This window comes from Alternaria postmessia (genome assembly GCF_024291825.1).
Source record: "Alternaria postmessia strain BMP 2775 chromosome Unknown scaffold_34, whole genome shotgun sequence".
NCBI classification, from domain to species: domain Eukaryota; kingdom Fungi; phylum Ascomycota; class Dothideomycetes; order Pleosporales; family Pleosporaceae; genus Alternaria; species Alternaria postmessia.
In genome coordinates this window covers 224,599-246,280 of record NW_026260107.1, presented here as the reverse complement: position 1 = coordinate 246,280, position 21,682 = coordinate 224,599, and the positions used below count along the sequence as shown (strand labels likewise).

The 21,682-nt window shown below is 52.3% G+C and overlaps 8 protein-coding genes across 8 annotated transcripts; 4 read left to right on the top strand and 4 right to left on the bottom strand.

The window, feature by feature from the left end:
• J4E82_006099 (uncharacterized protein) lies at nucleotides 1-1,931 on the bottom strand (the record flags this gene model as incomplete). The annotated part of the gene is made up of 4 exons (XM_051732359.1): nucleotides 1-139; nucleotides 382-967; nucleotides 1,102-1,766; nucleotides 1,879-1,931. 4 exons carry the CDS (start codon nucleotides 1,929-1,931, stop codon nucleotides 1-3), a joined length of 1,443 nt encoding a protein of 480 aa, XP_051587934.1.
• Nucleotides 1,932-2,807: 876 nt separating this feature from the next.
• On the top strand, nucleotides 2,808-4,384 carry J4E82_006098 (uncharacterized protein; the record flags this gene model as incomplete). Its single annotated transcript, XM_051732358.1, has 2 exons — nucleotides 2,808-3,249; nucleotides 3,306-4,384. 2 exons carry the CDS (start codon nucleotides 2,808-2,810, stop codon nucleotides 4,382-4,384), a joined length of 1,521 nt encoding a protein of 506 aa, XP_051587933.1.
• Nucleotides 4,385-5,708: 1,324 nt separating this feature from the next.
• Nucleotides 5,709-7,463, top strand: J4E82_006097 (uncharacterized protein; the record flags this gene model as incomplete). Its single annotated transcript, XM_051732357.1, has 1 exon — nucleotides 5,709-7,463. The coding sequence occupies one exon, from the start codon at nucleotides 5,709-5,711 to the stop codon at nucleotides 7,461-7,463; it is 1,755 nt and encodes a 584-aa protein (XP_051587932.1).
• Nucleotides 7,464-8,358: 895 nt separating this feature from the next.
• On the bottom strand, nucleotides 8,359-9,841 carry J4E82_006096 (uncharacterized protein; the record flags this gene model as incomplete). The annotated part of the gene is made up of 2 exons (XM_051732356.1): nucleotides 8,359-9,086; nucleotides 9,145-9,841. 2 exons carry the CDS (start codon nucleotides 9,839-9,841, stop codon nucleotides 8,359-8,361), a joined length of 1,425 nt encoding a protein of 474 aa, XP_051587931.1.
• A 1,296-nt stretch (nucleotides 9,842-11,137) lies between these two features.
• On the bottom strand, nucleotides 11,138-12,592 carry J4E82_006095 (uncharacterized protein; the record flags this gene model as incomplete). Its single annotated transcript, XM_051732355.1, has 4 exons — nucleotides 11,138-11,190; nucleotides 11,453-11,948; nucleotides 11,995-12,381; nucleotides 12,452-12,592. 4 exons carry the CDS (start codon nucleotides 12,590-12,592, stop codon nucleotides 11,138-11,140), a joined length of 1,077 nt encoding a protein of 358 aa, XP_051587930.1.
• A 254-nt stretch (nucleotides 12,593-12,846) lies between these two features.
• On the top strand, nucleotides 12,847-13,635 carry J4E82_006094 (uncharacterized protein; the record flags this gene model as incomplete). The annotated part of the gene is made up of 4 exons (XM_051732354.1): nucleotides 12,847-12,884; nucleotides 12,994-13,213; nucleotides 13,268-13,459; nucleotides 13,516-13,635. 4 exons carry the CDS (start codon nucleotides 12,847-12,849, stop codon nucleotides 13,633-13,635), a joined length of 570 nt encoding a protein of 189 aa, XP_051587929.1.
• Nucleotides 13,636-14,793: 1,158 nt separating this feature from the next.
• Nucleotides 14,794-17,195, top strand: J4E82_006093 (uncharacterized protein; the record flags this gene model as incomplete). The annotated part of the gene is made up of 6 exons (XM_051732353.1): nucleotides 14,794-15,213; nucleotides 15,264-15,418; nucleotides 15,474-15,631; nucleotides 15,689-16,695; nucleotides 16,759-16,986; nucleotides 17,043-17,195. The coding sequence occupies 6 exons, from the start codon at nucleotides 14,794-14,796 to the stop codon at nucleotides 17,193-17,195; spliced, it is 2,121 nt and encodes a 706-aa protein (XP_051587928.1).
• Nucleotides 17,196-19,178: 1,983 nt separating this feature from the next.
• On the bottom strand, nucleotides 19,179-20,939 carry J4E82_006092 (uncharacterized protein; the record flags this gene model as incomplete). Its single annotated transcript, XM_051732352.1, has 3 exons — nucleotides 19,179-19,636; nucleotides 19,696-20,178; nucleotides 20,234-20,939. The coding sequence occupies 3 exons, from the start codon at nucleotides 20,937-20,939 to the stop codon at nucleotides 19,179-19,181; spliced, it is 1,647 nt and encodes a 548-aa protein (XP_051587927.1).
• Between the last annotated feature and the right edge of the window lie 743 nt (nucleotides 20,940-21,682).

The window sequence follows — 21,682 nt, the reverse complement described above, 5'->3', positions numbered from 1 at the left end:
CTACTCCGTTCTAATGTACTTGTCAAAGATTTTCGAGATTTCGCGCGCGCTCTTCTTAGGGTATCGCTTCTGTCCACCCTTGTAGTCGACGTAGGTAACGCCGAAACGTGTCGTGTAGCCCTCGGCCCACTCAAAGTTGCTGCAGGTACACTATGTCAGCGTGTGTCATGACGCCTTTTACCACAGCGTTCCGCGGGAAGACCAAGGAATCAGTGTTTGAAGCTAGGAGAGATAGATGATCTACCCGAGTACGAACACGCAACACCACAATGCGGACAATAAAGTCTCCACCACTCGTTGGAAAAAGGAATTTCCATATGACAAGTGGGGAGGAAGGGTGTAGGAAACGTTGAAACTTGGAAGAATATGGGATGAACGTACTCCATGAGACTCCATGCGGAATAACCCCTGACATCGACTCCGTCCAATGTGTGAGCGTCGGCCAAGGCTCCAATATATCCCCTGAAGTATTCGCAACGGAACTCGTCGTCCAGCAGCTTCTCAAGAGGAAGATCGTTCTCTCCCTTGAGACTGGTGCCATTTTCAGTCACATAGAAGGTCGGGCCGCCATACCTATCACTAAGCCACTTGATTAGTTTTCTGAAGCCCAAAGGCATCGGCCTGAGCCAGACTGATTGTGTCTCTGGGCCGATCCATTCGCCCTTCTTGTTCTGGTAAAGAATGTCCAGGTTGCCAACATGATCTTCAGGTTCTGGTTCAGTCTCCTTGTGTCTAATGTAATTGGCGCAGTAGTGGTTCATGCCATAAAAGTCATTGCTTCCCTTGACAAGAGCCGCTTCTTCCGGTGTGAATTCAGGCAAGCGATCACCAAGTTGCTTGCGCATCGAGTCGGGGTATTTGCCAAAGTACACTGGGTCGCCAAACCAGCAGATTGCAAACTCGATCTTTCGGTCGCAGGCTTCGCGGTCCTTCGGATCTTCTGGATCCCACGGCTCCGTCCAGTCGCCTACACGACATATCAGTACACGTTTTTCATGCTCAGACGTCAGACCGATTGTAGCTATCCTCGCACGGGCTCGATATTGCGTGGGGTCGGTCCACTGTCATACGGTATACGCGAGCCACGTGCTGGTCACTTACCATTGAGCGTAATCCCAATCTGGCCTCCATCCTTGGACTTGAAGTCATCACGGTAGGCCTTGACTGCCGCACCATGAGCAATGAGGAGCGAGTGGCCGACGATCCACGGCTCCCTCGAAGAGTCACCCTCTGCGCTCTTGCTCCGATCACTACAACGGCCGGGAGCAAAAAGGCCGGTGCCATATCCGAGAATGGAACTGCACCATGGCTCGTTGAAGGTGATCCAATATTTTACCTTCGAACCGAATGCCTTGAAACACACCCTGGCGTAGTTCTCGTAATCCTTCACGAACTCGTCCTTGTTCAGCATGCCCCCATATCGCTTGTGCAGGTTGTCGGGGAGATCCCAATGAAACAGCGTTATCATCGGTTCGATGCCTGCGGCACGGAGGTCGTCGACCAACTTGATGTAGTACTGCAGACCTTTTTCGTTTACAGGGTCGTTGCGTCCGCCGAGTGGTATGATGCGGGACCACGAGAGAGAAAAGCGGTAAGATTTTGCGCCGATATCCTTCAAGAGAGCAATGTCCTCGTCAGTGCGGTGGTAGGAATCGCACGCAACATCTCCGGATTCTCCGCCTGCAATCTTGCCCGGGATGCGGCAGAAGGTGTCCCAAATAGAATCAGCACGGCCATCTTCATGCGGTGCGCCTTCGATTTGGTAACTGCAGGTTCGGAAACTCAGTATGTGACAACAAAGCGGCCCCCAAAACGATACATCGTGGCGGGGTACTTGGGTACTCTCCAGAGTGGAGAACGGTACTGGGTCAGACGAACCTTGCTGTTGCAAATCCCCACAGGAAATCTTTCGGCAAGTACGACTGCGACATGTTGGTTTTTGTAGTCAAGCAGTATGTGTGCTTGAGCTGACAGTTCAGAAAAAGAACAGAAGGCTGCCCGCAGCAACGGGACACCTATACTTCATATACGTGGACACAGTAATGGCTGCGGAGAACGTCCCGCCGTAACCGTCCTCACGCGTCGACAAGACCTTGACAGACGCGCCGTAAGACATATGAGGAACTTGGTAAGGCTCCGTCAAGCTCAAGCGGGCTATAGTCGATTTCTCCGTGTCGTCAATGGCTCCTTCGCCCATTGACCCCGCTCATCGTCACGATCACTTGAGGGTTATAGCTTCATCCCACATGACGAAGCTATACTTTTACGTCGATTCTGCCCGCGAGGGTCTACAATGTCCAGGGCGGTCAGTGGGACCTCGGGCCGCCGATTCAGCCTGCCTATTAACCTGCTAGGCGTGGCGCGGAAGTCATCTTGGGCTGAGGTGATGCCTGGAGGAGTGGGATGGCGGGGTACTGGGCAAGTTGAAGCGGCCGTTTTCCTTCCGACCACTGCCAGCTAACATGTTGCGCCGAAGAGTGTGTTCCTCGTCTTCTCATTCGTGAGCCTAGGAGCTGATGATGATCCAAGATGGAGATGTCGGAAACGATGCTCTACACGTAGTGGTAATTACGACACAGGTGGGTTGCAAGAGCTCATAGAAAGCGCTATCCCTCATTGAGAAGAGCTTCCGAAGGTACAGTATCTTCTCTCTCGAGCTTCAGCTTCAAGACTCTGTCGGAACCACAGTGAAGTCTGGTGCAACCTCGGCGCAAGCATCAGTATATAATGGGCGGCTGCTGGGGATGAATAGGACTATGATACAGCCTTAAGACAGTCGAACAATCTCCAAACGAACGCCCGCGACGATGCTCTCCGCGCTCCGAACCATTCGATCTCCGACGAGACGCGCCACAACGCAACTGCGCACCGCTGCGACACAGGCTCAGAAGCGCGCGGGCGATATATCCGACGCTTTCGCGTCGCTCTCGGGACAGGAGTTCAAGCCTCTGACGTCCGAATATGCCGACCTCAAAAGCCGTCTGATCCGGGGACATGAGAGCGAAGTACGAGAATCTTGGGAACGCCTCCTTCGGACACTTCGCGACGAGATTCCGCTCATTGTCGAGCAAGGCAGCAAAGTCATCCCAGAGATTGACTTCAAGGACATCGATAATGCACCCGAGTCCTTTAACAGCGAGCTGCGCAAGAGAGGTGTTGCAGTTGTAAGGAATGTAATACCCGAGCAGGAAGCGCTGCAGTGGAAGGAAGACTTGAGAGAGTATATTCGCCAGAATCCTCAGACAAAGGGTGAGTATATGCGTGTGTGCATCTCGGTGGGATGAATGCGACTGACCATGTTGTAGCTTTCCCCGCCGATAACCCTCAAGTCTTTGAATTATATTGGTCGCGTACCCAACTCCTCGCCCGCGGTAATCCAAACCTCCTCAAGACGCAAGCCTTCCTCATGTCATACTGGCACAGCCTCAACCCACACATCCCACTCTCCACAAAACACCCGATAAGCTACGCAGATCGCTTGCGCATGCGCCTACCCGGTGACGCCAAATTTGCACTGGGACCACACGTCGACGGCGGCAGTGTAGAACGCTGGTCCGAGGAAGGCTACGGGCTCGGGAAAGTCTACGACTCGGTCTGGAAAGGACGCTGGGAAGACTTTGACCCCTGGGAAGCCAGCTGTCGTCTTTCTGTCAACTCAGACCTTCACCAAGGCGTAGGAGCATGCAGCGCATTCCGCATGTTCCAAGGCTGGCTGTCGCTCTCCACAACTGGACCCTTTGAAGGTACACTGCTGGTCAACCCGTTGTTGGCCAAAGCCACCGCATACTACCTCCTCCGACCCTTCTTCTCTCCCAAACGAGGCGTAGACCCCGGTGCGCAAACGACTTCTGAGGCCCTCACCAACTCAGCGGACTTCCTCGCATCGGATAACTGGGAGATGGATACAACACAGAACGCATGGGTACATGGCGCGACGCCAGGTCGTGGTCAGGAGCTATCCCACCTCCTGCATCCGCATCTCAACCTGCAGAAGTCGATGATCCATATGCCGACAGTCAGACCTGGCGACTACGTCTCCTGGCATTGCGACACCATCCACAGTGTAGACAAGACGCATGCAGGCAAGTCCGACTCGAGCGTTTTGTACATTCCAGCTTGCCCGATGACGGAGGATAACGCCAACTACCTTGTCCGGCAGCGCCAGAACTTCGTCAATGGAACCCCAAGCCCGGACTTTGGCGGCGGTATCGGTGAGAGCGAGCATGTTGGACGTATCAAGGCTGAGGATATGCATGCTTTGGTTGGTGATGAGGGCTGTCAGGCCATGGGGTTGCAAGAGTGGGATAGCGATGCTGCGGGCTTGGGCCCTGGTAAGAGAGTCATTCTGGATCGGGCGAACAAGATTCTGGGATTTTATGATTAGCTATGATGAATGTTGAATGATCACTATAGGTTTGATTCGAGAATATATCCATCGTTACACTATTTCTATCTCACTCTAGTGTCCCCAGAAGAACCATTGTATACAAAAGGCGAGCGCCGTAATATCAGCTTCAGACCTGTTCCGACAGGTATTCTTGCTCTCCAATATCGCCTTCGACGACGATCCTATTGTCGACTCTGATGGTTCTGGTGTTCTTCCAGACATCTGGATTGAAGGTCACGGAAAGCTTCTTAACTCATCTTACCCAGCTTCGTCGGCAGTGAGGATTATCAGCACTGAGAACCGGCATATAGGGCTCAGAGCATGCGAGATCAAGTTTAGGGGCTATTGCTTTGCCGAAAATTTTTGTTCCAGCGAGCTTATGGTCGCTCGGAATAGAGGACTGGACCTGGACCCTGTGTTCAAGTTGTGGACAGTGTTACGAGACTGTTACTGGCCTGATAGTGCGAGACGTCGTCCCTAGGGTCAACTGGAAATTTACATCATGTCATTGTTTGGACCTCGACTTCGGTCAACGAGATGCGAAGGCAGGAAATGACACCCAGCATTCAAAAACTCGTTTCTCAAGGTCAGTTGGCGAGTTCATTGAGTGTGGGTAGACTGTAAGAGAGTGAACTGGGTATTCTGGAAGTTGGAAGACTCGTATTATGTACGTATGTACGTATGTACGTATGTACGTATGGAAGGAAGGAAGGAAGGAAGGAAGGAAGGAAGGAAGGAAGGAAGGAAGGAAGGAGGGAGGGAGAGGATGCTGTAGCAGGTTCACATGATAAGCTGTGATCATTAGTAGATGTGGCAGCCAAGTATAGACATTGTTTATAGATTGAGACACTAAAGTTACTACAAATGCAGTTCGTGATGTTCGCTATTGCAGATATGACTGATCTCTGTTAATCACTGCATATGATTTTCCTGTTTTTCTGTCATGCATACGTTCTCCGACAAAACGAAGAGAGTGCGCTGTCCTAACTGAAGTCATGCGCATCGGGCAGAGATGAAAATTTCACCTTCCTCGCTCTCACCTTCCTCGCTCTCACCTTCCTCGCTCTCATCTTTCTCGTTCTTACCTTCCTTACAAATGATATCCCAGCCTTGGCGCGCACACCAACAACAATCACTTTTCTTTCCTCTACTTTCACCCTTCGCTATCAACAAACACCTCACGCTCATCTACGTAATAGACTCTGATCGCGTCGTGGGCTGCTCGAGTAATCGCCAAACCAGTGAGTCCTTGTCGCTCGCTGCGATCACGCACTCTTCATCGACACTCGCTGACCACAGCAATTCTAGTCCTGCCACCACGATGCAGATCCCGAAGCAAATCTCCAGTCCGGCAGACCCAAAAGAGCCTTCCTTCCTTAACCTTCCGGCCGAGATTCGCAACCAGATTTATGAGCTCTTGTTCACGCGCGAAGAGCCTGTCTTGCTCCACAATGCCAAAGCATATCACGCTATTCCACCACAGAGAATCCCTGATTCCAGCTGGCCCGTTACAGTAGAGGCTTTTGATGAAGCGTACGAGAACGAGATTTGTCAGGGTCAAATCTTCGTCCATGATTTCCAGACAGTCACTCCCGCTCTCCTCCTATGTCGACAGGTATACGCTGAAGCAGCCGGATACCTATACGGCAACAATACTTTTATGTTCTCGCGCCCGCTTTATTGCCACGATTCTCGCGGCTACGATGAAGAAGATGCAGAATATGACGACGACTCGTACTTCGTAACAAATTATGTGGCCCAGTGGCTGCAGAATCTGGGCTCTCAACTCAAATTTCTGAAGGAGGTCCGCATAGATGCCGGTGCTTTATGTCCCGAACGGTGCTACAGAGCACTAGGAGATGTCTCTATTCTGAAGCTTGTAAGGCTATTATGGGAGCATCCCTATCTTGCAGATGTAGTCGCATTCACCCAGAGAGAACCAACAGAGCGCGAGAAGGATGATTGCAGTGAGTACAATCATTTTGAAGAAGAGGACGACATGGACCGCGCGGGACATTTACAAAGGATTTTGATCGCAATCAGTACTCAAGACGTCTTGGACTTGAAGCGCTACGCTTTCAAGGGACTGCTTGTCGACAATATCGTCCTCTACTCGTCTTTGCTGTATGGCGGGGTTACTGGACCAAATTTGATCCGACATTTCAGTGCTCTGGAACAAGAAGCTGTGAAATGGGTAGAGTTCGGAAGTTCTCGCGACTATCTCGGAAGGTTGCCAACGCTCTTGCAGAGCAAGATCCTCAGGCTGGTCACATTTTCAGCTGACCAGATTGTACTCGATCTTGACTCGCGCTCAATACGAGGCCTCAACCCGATAGGTTTTCATCTGAGTCGGAAGCTCAGGGATGCTGTTACATTCAATTCAATACCCTATGATACAAGCATTGTTGTCAGGAAGAGTATCAGCACTACGACCTCGGATTCCAAGAACTTTGCCGTTGTCGCCTCGGAGCTGGTTAGTCCAACCGGAAGGAACAGTGGATACTCGATATTCTGGGGGTCTTTCCAAGAAATTTTCAGCAGCCATCCATCTATAGTCATCGTCCTCGACTTCGATATCGCAACAGCCACCTCCCTGAAGGAGATCCGTATAAACATCAAGGAAGTTGTACCTATACTGAGCCATATCTCCTCCTATTCCAAGGCAAAAGCTCACTTCGTCCTCAAATGTCCTTGGGGAAACTCTATACACCACGAGGAAGTCACGATTTCGGTGGTAGAGTTGATACAAAGCCTGTTCCTACTCTTGAGCGATGTCAGGCAGCAATGGCCCTCAGAGATGGCTAAGGCCGGCGGAAGTCAGCTTCCCGATATCTGGCTTAATGGAAATGGCGTCCTCATCTTTGCGTCATACCCGGCAAGCTCACACTCTTCGGAACGCCGTGTAGAGTATGCGCATGGTCGACTCACACCTACCGAGATACGCAACCGAGGGTACAGGATGGCAATGGCGACCTATACGACTTATAATCACGGAACCTCTGTAGGAATGCTGTACAAATGTTGGATACAAATACGTGGCCTTCATTATCAGGATAGGGATAGAAACAGAGTTTGAAGAACGGTAAAAATCACAAGTGTGCAAGGACTGGATGTATACTGAGCAAAGAATAGTGACCAGAGCAGCCACTACCGCAGAGCACTTGGTAGCGGAGTCAACCAACCAACCGAGCACAATGGAGTGGTATGCAGCTTTCACAAAGCCGCAGGATTACCATAGAACAGAAGAGAGAAGTTACTCACAGAAGTGGCGCCCCCTTGCGTTTTGTGTACCAAGAATAGCGGGCGGAGGAATGACGATAGGGAAAAATTGGATAAGACGGGAGCCGTCATTTGTATCTAGACGTGCATGCAACAACTTCACTTCTGATACATTGCGATGGAGGAACGTCGATGATCAGGCAGGGCAACACAACGCGGCCAAAAAAAGCTTAGTAACTTGCAGAATCATAATGCTTTCAATCTTTTAACCGCACCGTCACCACTTTCCAGTTGTCCTCCTCCCACGAAAACAAACGGATAACGATAAACTCTTAGCGAACACTGCCACACTCCGCGAAGACCTGGATCTCAACAGCCGAAGTATGACATCGTATGACATCGTCTCTTCCAACAATGACGAAAAGAAGAAAACAAGCCGTGTAAGAAGTGCCGAAACAGATTGCTTTATCTCGAACGGGGAACGACGCCACGGGTATCGTTGTTGTTTCAGTGACCCCGGATGATCACTCCGTTTTAGCTTCAAGTGACGAGGACAATAGCAAAAGCATGGAATGAAAGACCCTGGGAGTCTAGGAAGAGAGAGAGGGAGAGCATGACGTGGTGTTCCCAGGCTAGCGAACGAATATGTGAGATTGTATACCATGAATTCGTATACGAAAGCGACACGCAATGCTAGAACGCTACAGATATCCAAATGACCAAAACAGTCAACAGCCAAAATATACTTTTGCTTATACACGGCTTCCGTTCATGGCAGAAGCGGGCAGCTCACCCCCTCTGATCTCACTCATGGCATACCCAGGCCGCCACGCAGGATGAATCTCACTCAACCCACTACCGATATTCACCGTACTCCTCGGCTGCGCTTCAGTAATGTAGCTTACGCCATCTTCCGAGACGTAGGAAGGTGGGCGGGGACCTTCTGGCTGTTGTGATGTGGGTGGTGCATTGGTGGACGCAGCGCTTCCACGTAGAGACGCAGCCGCAAGGACGGCAGGACCAGACATGGATCCAGAGCGCGAGCGCATAGCAGTAGACATGGCGCTTCCGCGCGCAACATCATCGGCACGCTGCCAATGCAACAAGTTGGGGTCGACGCGTACGCTGCTGCGCCAGAGCCCGTACGCCGGTGGCGGAGGTGGCGGCATATCCTTCTCATCATCCATCACTACGTCGTTTGCCAGAGCTGCCTCGCTATCCACACCACCGTCAGCAGCCTCCTCATCCCGCCTGAGATGCACGCGAATTGGAACGATAGGTTGGAAGCCCTCGCCCCCACTTCCCATCATATCGGGCATGACTCCGCGGTGGCTGTCGTGAGGCGAAGGTGGATTCAGCATGAGCATGCAGAGGCGGATGAGGGAGTGGCAGAAGAAGATTGTGATGGTGAGCAGAACCATGATGAAGAGGATGTGAATTTCTTGGCCGAGGGAGCGGTTTGTAAGGGCGATTGCTAGGTCTGAATCACGTTGTTAGTGATGAATACGTGAGGGATTAGAGGAACGGATCAAACTTACAGATTGCGAGGATAGTAATTAAAACCGTCCCCGAAATCACACACGCTATCATCTTTCCTCGTGCAGCTGATCCGCGGATATACACAGCGGTGGTGTGTGTGCCTCGCTCTTCTCTTCTGCGTACCCATCCGTTTGATCCATTTGATCCAGATCGTTCAGTGCGGTGGCGATGGTGGTGGTAGTGCTTTCTCCGCTTGTGGTGCTTCCGGCGTTTGTGTCGGCGGCCGTTTATTTCATCGGCGAGTTGCTGAATCTCGGGGTCTGCAAAACCATCTTGCTGATGACTGCTTCCAGGCAACGGGACGTCCGCTGGGTGACGGGCAGAGTAGACAGTGGTTGGTTCCTGGTGGTCTTGCGGTGGTGCGATGGCGCCGATGTAGGACCCTGCGGTATGATGTGCATGGAGAGGAGATCTGGAATCGTGAGATTCACGATGTGTGGTGTCGGCATCGAGGTTGGGCTGTTGCTGGCGGTTCCAGAAGCCTAGAAATGGTGTTTTAGGTGTGTTGATGTTGGTATTGTTGTTGAGGGCCGGCGACTGCGAGTATATCGACGATCCGTTGACAATTCCCCTCACGTTATTTCGGAATGCGCTGAACCGCGACGGATTCTGTGTTGCAGGCGTCCTTAAAGAGGCCTCGAGGTCCTGATCCTGATCTGGTCGTGGTGACCAAGCGAAAAGTGGTGACCGAAACATGGTGAGATCCGTATATAGCGCGATTTGCTTGGTCAAGTCCAGAAATACACACTTACAAGACCCCCAGGTGCTATCTTGGGCGTATGTGTATTCCTTATAGTGGGCGCGTCCTCGGTGCTAAATGCGTCCTTTCGCGTTGATGTCCCTTGACAACCCCAATGGCGAATGAGAGGGCTATGCTCCTGTTCATGCAGGAACACCTTGTGGCGGGACTGTGACAGGATAGAGAATGTGGAGTAATCGAACAATGAATGGATCCTCGCCCTTGCCCAAGACCCTTCTAGTGTTTGCAGTATGTCCAGTGAAGAACTGTTGGCTATACCTCTTGTTTTCGAGAAAGAATCGAAACCAGAAACCCAAAACTCAGAGCGACAGTATTGGAAAAAAAGACTTGGTTGGAATAAAAAAGGGACCAGGACGGCTATCCAGAGCGCACCTAGGCCAAACGAGCGCAAAAGAACGAAAAGAAGCGAAACAAGCCGGAGCACAGCAACCGCTACCTCTATTACCAATGACTTAAAGGAAAGAAGGTGAACGACAAACAACAACAAGAGGTTGAAAGGGAAAAGGGAACCGTCACAAGGTCGCACCAGGGAGTGGACATGGGGGGCGCGGCATCCAAGAACCAGGCTGGTCATCATAACGCGAGAAAGCATTGAACGCCATGCGTTTCCGCGACGAGTGGCGTATCAGACTTTGATCGCTGTGAGGGTGAAACACGACGTCCAGCGATCCTAGGCTGTGTCACGGACCGCGTTCGCGTGCATCAGATCTGGATGTCTGGCTAATTGTGGCCTGTAGTTGTTGACCGGAAGAAGGGTGCGGGTAGCAAAATGGCGAGGCCGGATGCGCGCTGGTTGGCTGAGATAAAAACAACTTGAAACGTCTACCCCAATCAGGAACGTATAGCTCACCAACTAAGCGGTTACTATTTATGTGCAACGCGACATCATATAGCAGCATAAAGATGCATAACATTCAAATCTCCATCTTTGTTGATTTGTGTCTAACTCTGCTATTGACAGTGATGCCATGACACTGTTCAAAAATTCCGTCTCGTCGACACGTCTTTCTGTTGTTCCTCTCGCTTCCTTGCGGTTATTGAAGACTGTTGTTACATGCGACCTCCCAACCCTGTCAAACGTCGCACCGGCGTATCCAGTCCTATACATAAACAACGCCCTTGTGACGTACCGTGGGGCCGGAAGTCCAACTCGGGCCTTTCTCCACAGCTTTCATCCCGGGGATTTTAATCTCGAAGCAAATTCGCGTAGCCAAGTTGCTTCACCTCCACATTCACTTGCCTAGCTCACCTACCATGAGCTTGCGATCCGAGGATGCGGAGAGCACTAGGATTGCCAAGTCAGCTTCGTGCTTCGTATTGAGGGGTGAAGGGTGTCGAAACGCTTGTTCAAGAGGAGTTTATGCAGTGAAATGTCCTCCTCGCCGCCTCAAGCGCTGAGCGAAGAGGATGTGAGAAAGCTTGGAAAAGCCTCTCCGCAGAGCCTTCCCGCTTTGATCGCCATAGGGCTGGGATGATGAAGCGTAGCGTGGGGTCTAGAACAGATACTTGGGCGAAAGCGAATGCGAAAGAAAGTCTGATGCACTTACAGATTGGTTCACCGAGCGGGTGGAACCGCACATCGTTGACAGCACCTCGATGGCCAGGAAGCTTGTTCAACAGCTTTCCTGTCCGCGTCTCCCAGACGGCTACGCTCTGGTCCCCGCTCCCAGCAGCAATCTTCTCTCCCTTGGAGTCCCAGCTCGCCTTCAGGAGGTTGCGCTCTTGGCCGGTTGGGGCTCCGTCGTATGTCTGAATGCGCCTGTCTGCAGGCGCAAATGGTCTCACATCCCATGTCCTGACAGTCGAGTCGTGTGCGTTTGATAGGAGAGTTTGATTGTCAGGAGACAATTGGAGCGAGGTGACGGTATCCGTGTGACCCAGCAGCGTGTAGGTGACGGCCTGTTTCCGTAGATCCCAGACCTTGATGTCGTTGTCGATGCCTCCGGTGAAGAGCTCGTTGCCAGCTTCTGCCAAGCATATGGCGGTTATGGGGAAGTCGGTGGGGATGAATGTCACGGCGTCTTTGGTTCTCGTGTCCCAGATCTGGAAGAGTCAGAAATGCTCGACGAGTATATGTTGATGCACTCACGCCGATGTAGCCGTCGTCTGAGCCGCTCACGAGCATCTCCTCACCACGCTTGCTCACGTCCATGCAGTTGATGACCTCTTCGTGCCCGGGGTGTCTTCGTATCCTCTCTCCCGTCTCGACGTCCCAACTGGCTAGGTGCATATCGGCCGAGGCGGAAAAGAGGACCTTGGAGTCGCGCGACCAATGCAGATCAAGCACCGCTTGCTTGTGTCCTGTCAGAATACCGTAGTTTTCGCATGATGCAGAGCTGCGCCAGAGTAGTATGGATCGGTCCATGGAACCGGACGCTATGTACTGTCCCGTCGGATCGAATCGCGCTGCGAAGACTTCGCCAGAATGGCCCGTCAATTCCATAACCGGCGACTGCAGCGCGCTGGTACGCGACCCCTACAGCACCTGTCAGCACGTCGACATCTTCAGCTTGGTACTCTATCATAAGTCCTTGGTTGTCACATACCGCTTGTATAAGCGCGCCATTTGCGCCAGAGCCATTCACTTTGGCTACCGCCGAGCTCGCAAGGTTCGCGTCCGACTTTGTGCGCTTGACCAGTTGGCTGGTACCAAAGGCTTCATTGGCGGGTCGCTTTTCTCTCGACATGGCGATGGAGGGGTGCTTGGTTCGCTATCTTGGCGGGCGGTGTGGATTGTTGCGCTGTGGTTGCAGGCGAGTTGCAGCTGGTAAACTTTCAGGCAAGGCAGATGCGCGCTAACGCCCGCCCGTACCAGGAACGCTCCTCCGCAGTCCGCATGCTCCCCGACGCCGACAACACGACTTGATATCACACTCCTACACCAAATACCCGTGACATCACACTCCTACACAAAATACCCGTGACTCTCTAGCACATCCACATGGCTTCATCGACCAAAGCGGCCCGCATGGGCGAGGAGTGAGCTCCAGGCGTCTAGTAGTTGCTTCAACATGTGCTAATAGATGTCAGAGTGTGGAAGTAAGTCTCGCATACGACTGGCCTGGGCGACTGCATCTGACAACCCAAGGACACGAGTAGACAAGGTCAGCGCCGAGCTCGTCACCCTCACATACGGCACCATTGTCGCCCAACTATGCAAGGACTACGAATACAACTACCCCGACGTCAACAAGCAACTCGAGCGCATGGGCTACAACATCGGCATACGGCTGATTGAAGACTTCCTGGCCAAGTCAAGCGCACCTGCCTGCACCAACTTCAGAGAGGTCTCTGAGATGATCTCAAAGGTAGGCCCGACGAGCCGCATATACTTTCACCGCAAGCTGACGTACCGGCTATAGGTTGGCTTCAAGATCTTCCTCAACATTACACCGACAATCACCAATTGGTCGAGCGACAACAAGCAGTTCTCCCTCATCTTTGAAGAGAACCCACTTGCCGACTTTGTGGAACTGCCCGACGATGGCCGCGCGCAAGATGAGCTCTGGTTCTCCAACATCCTGGTCGGCGTACTGCGGGGTGCACTAGAGATGGTATGTAAAGAGCGTGTCTGGATGGTTTATACATATAGTATGCTGATATCGGCCAGGTACACATGCAGGTCGAGGCGCACTTTGTCAGTGACGTTCTCCGAGGCAATGACACAACTGAGATGCGGATAACGTTGATCCGCTTTATTGACGACGAGATGCCACCGGACGATGAGTAGAACAAGGTTGCGCAACGAGAATGCAAATCCGTTGTTTCGTGCTGAACATGTAGGGGTGCGCGGAATGCATCATCTGCCTGGAATTGCACTCTGTGATTGTGTTGGTAGAATCGGGACAGACGCCCGGCGAACTCACTGCACAAGACTAGGTAGAGTGCACTATTGAGATGGCCATTGAAGCCAATGAGAAGGCAATTGCACAATGGCGCAATTGCACTACCACTGATGATTGTAGACGGAGTCTGAAGCTACAAGGTGCATTAGTCTTTCCTCGCCCCTTAATTTTAACGTAATGTCGACGGAAAATCACACCCAACAACCAATTCATGTGAGTACGTCTACGGGTACAGGTATAGGATTGCTACGGCTCTGCGTCGTGGACATGTGTGTCGAGTTCGCGTTACATGTGCCCCACCTACCTCCTAAATACGCAGGCACAGGTGCTGGAGTGCTGTCATGCGATCACGATACAACCCATCTACCATGTCTGACGTCTTGACTTGCTTGATGCGGAATGAAAAACAAAATCCAACCACAGTTGCGATGAGGGCGTGATGGAGCGCGATAGGAGGCTGGAGCATACGAGTCTAATAATACCGAAATCACGTGGGCGACTTGGCGCAGCTCACGAGCGGCCGCACGCTTCCCCTCGATCTGAATCACTTTCAACTTCGCACAACCTTGCGACAATCCATCTGTGCGGCTGATCCAGACGCGCCCTCTTGCGCCGGCACATCTCCATCGTTGTTGTTGTTGTCGTTGTCGTGACGAGATCTCTTGGCAGCCTCCGTGCAGCGCGCCGCTGAGGTCCCTCTTGTGAAGTCCTTCCTTCACGCTAACCCCCGACCCATACCGTGCATCAGCCGCCGCCTTTTCATCGCGACACCAGCGTCGCTACCCTTTCTCGGCAACCTTCATCCCACCCGGCTGCCCATCTCGCGCGACATCACCGGCCCTCGTCGTCCAGCACATCGCGTCCTTGGCACGACGCTCCGCTCCGACTCCCAGCCCGTGGCGACGACGTCCCATGCTGTTGTAGTCGGCCCATCCAGCACTGAGGTGCACGACACAGCGCGTCTATTGCTACCACCGCGCACCTATCGCTAACTCCCCACCCACCCATCGCGCCTGCCCAACCCAGCAGCACACGACGCCGCGATGCAGAACCAGCAAATGGCCCAGATGCAGGCGCAGATGAATGCGAATGGCTCCGTCAACGGCACCCCCGTCATGGGCAACATGGCGCAACCCAAACGCATGGGCAACAACGACCCGGTTGAAAAGCTCAACACGTACATCTACGACTACTTCCTGCGGAACAGGCACCACGCCCTCGCGCGCGCCATGCTCGATGGCGACCTGAAGATGTCCACCGAGAAGCCGAGCCCCAACAAGTCCAATGTAGCCAGCGACATCGACATGCCCGACGACATGCCCCTGCCCGCACTGCCTGCAGGCCAGGTCGCCGACAACTCCTTCCTGCTCGACTGGTGGGTCCAGTTCTGGGACATTTTCGCCGCCGCCAGAGGTCCCAACGGCGGCCCCAAGAATGCCGTCCAATATCTCGGCCACAACCGGGTACGTACAAACAGTTCCCCGTCAATCGAACAAGACTGACGACTAGACAGAATCTTGGCCAAATGCAGAACGAGCAGCGAAACCAGCGCTTGATGATGGCCAACAACCCCATGGCCAACGCGCAGTACATGATGGCCCGGAACGGTGGCATGACCAACGGCAAGCCCACTGAACTCCAGCGGACAGCACACATGAACAACCGCCCGTACGTAGTATCTGAAGCATCGCGCCGTCTATACCCCCTTAGCTAACCGCAGCAGAACCGGCAACCCCATGGCGGGCATGCAGTCCATGAAGAACCCCAACATGATTCAGATGCAACGAGACGGCTCCAACATGGACATGAACGGCAACCGCCCCAACTCGCCCGGGTCCAACGAAAATGCCCCTTCTCCAAACAAGCGCCCCCGCGTCGAAGGTACGTCATCTGTCACACCCACGACGAGGGCACAAGCTAATCAAGACCGGCCCACAGGTGGTATGAATGCTGGTAACATGCCCAACAACCAGTTCAATGAATTCATGCCGCAAGGCCCAGGTGCGCAGCAGAAGAACATCGAGGTATATGCCCAAAGTCTGGCCCATCAACACAGAGTGGCAATGAGTAACACTTCCTCCCCCCAGGGTATCAACTCTGGCGTCCAAGGCTCTCCAATGGCCCAGTCCGGCCTCGACGGTCAAGACCTCACCTTCGCTGGCAACGGCCCGCGGCCCGGCAGCATGCCCACCAATCCTCCAGGCGCACCCCAGCAGGGCAACCATGCGCTGCAGGACTACCAGATGCAACTCATGTTGCTTGAGCAGCAGAACAAGAAGCGGTTACTCATGGCTCGGCAAGAGCAAGACAACCAATCTGGACATCCTCAGCAAGGCGTCATTGGCGCTCCAGGCTTTGGCGCTGCCATGTCGCCGCAAGGTAGCAGAGCTGGTGGCCCATCGCCTAACCCTGCCGACCAAATGAAGCGAGGTACACCAAAGCTCGGCCAGCAGAATTTACCCGGCTCACCTATGCCAGAGGGAATTATGGGTCAGCAACGTGGATCACCCGCACCCAACATGAACTTCGACCCCACTCTAGCACCCCCAGGAATGCCTCCGCAATTCTACCCCCAGAACATGGGCCCGGGCCCCAACGGCAACCCCATGATGCGGCCTCCAAGCTCACACCCGAATGGCGGTCCCCAGTTCAACGGACAACCCATGACGCAGGAGCAAATGCAAGCCATGCGCAATGGCCAGATGGCCCAGAATGGTGGTTGGCGTGGCGGGCCCCAACCAGGCATGATGGGCCCTGGCGGCCAGCAGATGGGCGGACCCATGGGCCAAAACCCTCAGCAGCGGCAACAAATGCCGCCTCCTCCAGCGCCCACGAACGAACAGCCACGACCCGAACCATCTCCATCAGTGTCTAATCAGGCACCACCGACGCCGAACCAAGGAAACAAGGCCAATCCCAAGAAGAAGGTAACCAAAGACAATAAGGTAAAGTCTCGCGCTTCCCCCCGCGCACTCTACCCCCTCGAGCAACGTTGATATTGATTTTAGAAGCCCGCAAATAAAAAGGGTAACGCAGGTGCTACTCCGGCTACATCGAACGGCGAAGAACCACCGACACCGACCTCATCGACTCCCGTCGCGCCCATCACGCCCGTACACAAGCAATCCTTCAACCAAGGACAAAACGGCGGGCCCCAGCAACCCGTGCAACCTCAGCCTCCCTCCGACCAACCCATGGATAACGGTGGTCCCCCATTTGGCAACATTGACGGTGACGTAAGTGACAGGTCCGCAATGAGTAAAGGGATGCTTTTTGCTAATGAAACATATAGCCCAACGGTATCGATCTCGCCTTTAACTTTGGCGATGACGCTGGTGCGCTCGAAAACTTTGACTTTGACTCATTTTTGCATACGGGAAATGACAATGACGCTTTTGGCAATCTGGTCAGCGACTTTGATTTCCCGAACGCGGTCGATGCATAGCGCACTTAGAAAATCCAAGTGTTCGATTGCCCTTTCGCTTAGTCGATCGGTCGGCGCCCTGTTGGTGGTTGGCCTTTTGTTGTGGTGGAACAAAAACAAAATCCTGTTTTCATATACCCGTGTTGTCTCTTACCAAAGACCACCACCCTACATCGATCGCTTTCTCATCTCTTCTCTCTTATTGGAGCATACGGGGCTTAGGGCTTAAGGGCTTAAGGGGATTTAGTCTTCGGGCGGTTCGTTCTAAACCCTTTCTCTGTTCGTCATATGGGCGTTATTATCTGTTGGCGTCTTGCTTGCTATGTTCTGCCGCTTACGTACGGAACTTACCTTGCTTATGCTATCTATGTTTGTTTGGCCTCTTCTGGCCATTTAGCTTTTCTCCTCACATATCGCTACCTACTACCACAATACTCTATTTCCTTGTCTTGTTCGAATTTGCTTTCTTGCTGCTGCTGCTGCCTTTGTTATGTTTGCACTACAACAACGCATCTTTTTTTTTTCTCTTTCTCTTCTTCTTCTTCTCTTGCATCCATTCGCTATCTACGGCTGTCTACACTATGTGTAGTGGTAGACGTCCTTTACCTTTTTTTTCTTTCGTGGGTGTGGGTGTGTTTTGCTTATAGTTTGTCGTTGTTGTTGTTTCTCGATGTTCATGTTCATGTTCATGATCATGGACGTTTTGGACGTGGAAAGTTGGAAAGAGAACGAGAAGAGGAAGGAAGGAAGACTGATGTAGCCGTGGAAAGTGTGCTAGGGGAAGGGACGAGTGGAGGAGAAGGGGGTGAGAGGGTTCGTTTAGAAAAACCCGTTGCTATACCATTAAATTTTTCTTTTATCTTGTTTCGATGGCGATTGGAGGGAGGGAGAGGGAGACGAAGATGTGTGGGAGAGAGGGAGAGCGAGGCGAGAATCAGTGGTCAGCTTTTATATATATCATTCGAGATGACTTAATGCCAGATATAAGTTCTTTTCTTTCTCTTTTTTTTTTCTTTTTGAGATATCTTAGTCTCACACGCATGCTTGTATCGAGTGATGGAATGATGTGTGAAATCAATATGATTCTTGGTATGAATCTATGTGAGTGAGGATTATCATGTTCCTTCTCTGATGGCCTTGTGGATTTACACTGACATCGCACTTTGACGTTGAATGCGGATAGGTCCAAGTAATATAAAAAAAATCGGCCGAGGGGTATAATAGCACGAGAGGAATTAGAGTATTCAGTGCAGATGGTTTCCTACTTGAGGTGGATGGTGATTGGCCTTCGTATTCAACATGTGGATAGCAAGAGACAGGAACTCGCTAATGTCACAGGTTCGGCCGTAGCGGAGAATATCCTTCCCCCGGACATCCCACCCTGTCTCGTCAGGTACACTACGTGTCTGATGTGGAGAACGTCTGGGTCTAGTTTCAGTACATGTCACATGCTCTCTAGAACTTGCACCTGCATTGTCGATCGCACACGTGATGTGATGGACTCATGCCGGTCGAAACCACGAACCTCGGTCACCCTTGCTCCGAACCGAGTATTTGGTACAAAGGCATGTATTCCGAGAACCCCCTTTCGGTTCCGCTTTGAGAACACATTAGGATGCGGTGAGGAGTAGTCTTTTTGTGAGCAGGCTGAAAGTGAGTGTCAAGTTTCATTCATTGCTCCCTCCTAGCCTGTGAGCACCGTCGGAATACCGACGTAATCTATCTACGGTACTTTGAGCAATCTATGTATACATTCTATTCGTGACCAGGACCAATACTTCGTGACCCTTATAACCCAAGGAGAGTCGTTCAACCATCAACCATACCAACTCATTAATATGAGCCATAACCCATAACCCGTGACCCGTAATGCATAGCCCATCGTCCAATCCATCATGCCCCATTATACTCCATCAAATTCCTCAGCACACCAAGCTCGTCCCTCAACTCCCCTCACTCACGGTCGACAGCCTGTGAAGCCAGTTTGAATACTTACCCGGCCGTCTAGTAAGTATTCTCACCCCTCCCCCCAAACCCCTGACCCTCAAGTGCCTTCTTCTTCCTAATCTGATGAATACTGGCTACCGTCGGGATCGTCCTAGTCCCATCATTGCTAACCAACCCACCAACAGGCCCCCTCTGTGCTTCCAGGTCTGGTTCTTGAGATCCCTCCCTAACCTTTTCAATCTCCTCTTTGACCTCCTGGTCCTTGTCGTCGTCATCCTGACCGGGGTTCGCGACCTCGTATTCGAGGATCTTGATGAATTGGTAGAAGACAACGGCAATGATAGCGCCGACTGCGGGGCCCACCCAGTAGATCCAGTGTTCCGTGTCGAAGACGCCAGTTACGACGCAGGGGCCGAAGGAGCGGGCAGGATTGAGAGAGCCGCCGGTGTAGTAGACGCCGACTAGCTCTGCGATGAAGAGGGCGAGGCCGATGCCGACAGGGGCTATAAAGGTGGCTGGTGGGGGAGTTAGTTATTTGGGTTGGACGAGCAGAAGGTATGAAGGAAAGACATACCTTTGTGTTTCTCCTTTGCCAACATGAAGATGGTAAAGACCAGCTCTGCTGTAAGCAGTGCCTCAATCAATACGCCCTGCGCCAGACTGGTCCCCTCACCAAGTGTAGTCCGAACATTAAAATCCGTAGGGAACAAGACACTGACGATGTAACTGGAAAATATACTTCCCGTGATCTGCGCTGCAAGTAGCAAGAAGGCGCGGACGGGTGACAGAGCGCGACAGAGTAGCATGGCGAATGTAACGGCCGGGTTGAATAAACCACCACTGATACGGAAGAACACCCAGACATTTACCATGAGGGAGAAGGCGAAGACGAGGGCAATATAGAGGAGGACGATGGGGGAGAAACCGGCGGCTTCGTTGGTTGTCGTGTTCTGATCTGGGTTTGCTGAGGAGTCGATGTTGGCGACTTGGGTGCCGGAGAAGGCGAAGAAGAGGAACATGGTTGTTCCTACAAATTCTCCTACGAAAGCGACAAAGTCTTCGACGGAATGTGTTAGCGACGTAGAGGAACGAGTAAGGTGGAGATTACTTACGGTTCTTTGCATTACTTCCCATCCAGACGGCCCAGGGCAGCCTCATCACAGCCTTCGCTGATGGGTACTCTGGCGGTCCCTTGTTTCCTCCACTTCCGGTACCCGGCATAGGAGGGCGGCGTGGAGAGTAATCCGTCTGCTCGGGGTAGTACATTTCATAGTTTGGCTTACCCGGTGTATCCGAGTATTGGGGCTGCATGTTTGCGTCGACACTATTCCTTGGTATCGGTCCATATCTGGAGTTTTGCTCGACGTAGTTGCGGTAGGCCATAGGAGGGCCTTGAGTGCGACGGTTCGACCGACGACGGTACATTTGAGGGTTGTAATCTTCCTCTTCATAGTCGTCTTCTATGTATGGACCACGATGAGTGGTAGGGGTGTAGGGAACATTCTGAGATGGTCGTCGAGGACGATTAGGTGCCCACTGGTCATTGGGGTCACTTTGACCTCCTATTCTCCGAGCATTGGACGGCATTGACCTCAGGGGAAGGTCACTCTGTTGCTGCTGCTGTTGCTGGGGCAGACTCTGATCAGACTCCATATGGTAGTCGATATGTGCTGGGTGGGGTTGTGCTGGTAGTCGTAACAACTCTTGCCTTGAGTCACTGGATGCTCGCGTTGGTGGCATAACAGGGGATTCCATTATCGTACCATCTTGCAGTGTCTGGCCATAGTACTGAGGCTGCTGGTTGTTTTGTTGCGCCATGTAGGCGAATTGAGTGATGGTAACTGCTAGACTGATCGATGAAGGTTTGACAAGAAGGTGAGAGCGTTGGAGAGGTGAAAGAGTTGTAATAGAGCGTTTGAAATAGTGACCACGCTTGTATGGCTAGCTGGATAGTGATGGTGTTTGGTAGCAGTTTAGTATAGTGTAGATCAACGCTCAAAGTTATGCGTCGTTGTGCTGAGCGGTCAACGAGACCATATATGCTCGCTGGCCAAGGCTATAGCGAAGACCCTGAATAGACCCATCACCCGCCTCTCGTCATGCCTAATTTGGTCCAGTGTCGTCTGTCCGTAGTCTTCTCGGCGTGATATCAGCCCGTGCATTTGCTTCATTCGTTGATGGGAGCAACGGGTGGGTTCCATATCCAGGGTTTCGCTCATCGAGGCCAGAACGACGCTTACAATGACGTATCTTCGTTGTCCCTTGATACAAAAATGGGCGGGATGCACTTAGTCGTAGCATGGGGTATCTTGTAAAAGAAGCATGCATTGCCTAGTGGGGGCAAACAGGAGTTTGTCAGGAGGTTGAAACCAGCCGTTGTCCGTAGGGATGGCGATGGCCGGCAAATGAAGAGGCTGCATGATCTTGAAAGTTCTTGCAAGTTACTCGAGAGTTCACAAGGTAGTCGCTTGTAGTTGTGATCGCAACCGGGATGTTCGTGGTAGGCTATCGGTTATCTTGTATGGGTGCTAGCGGGATCCCTGCCGCAATGCAGAATCACA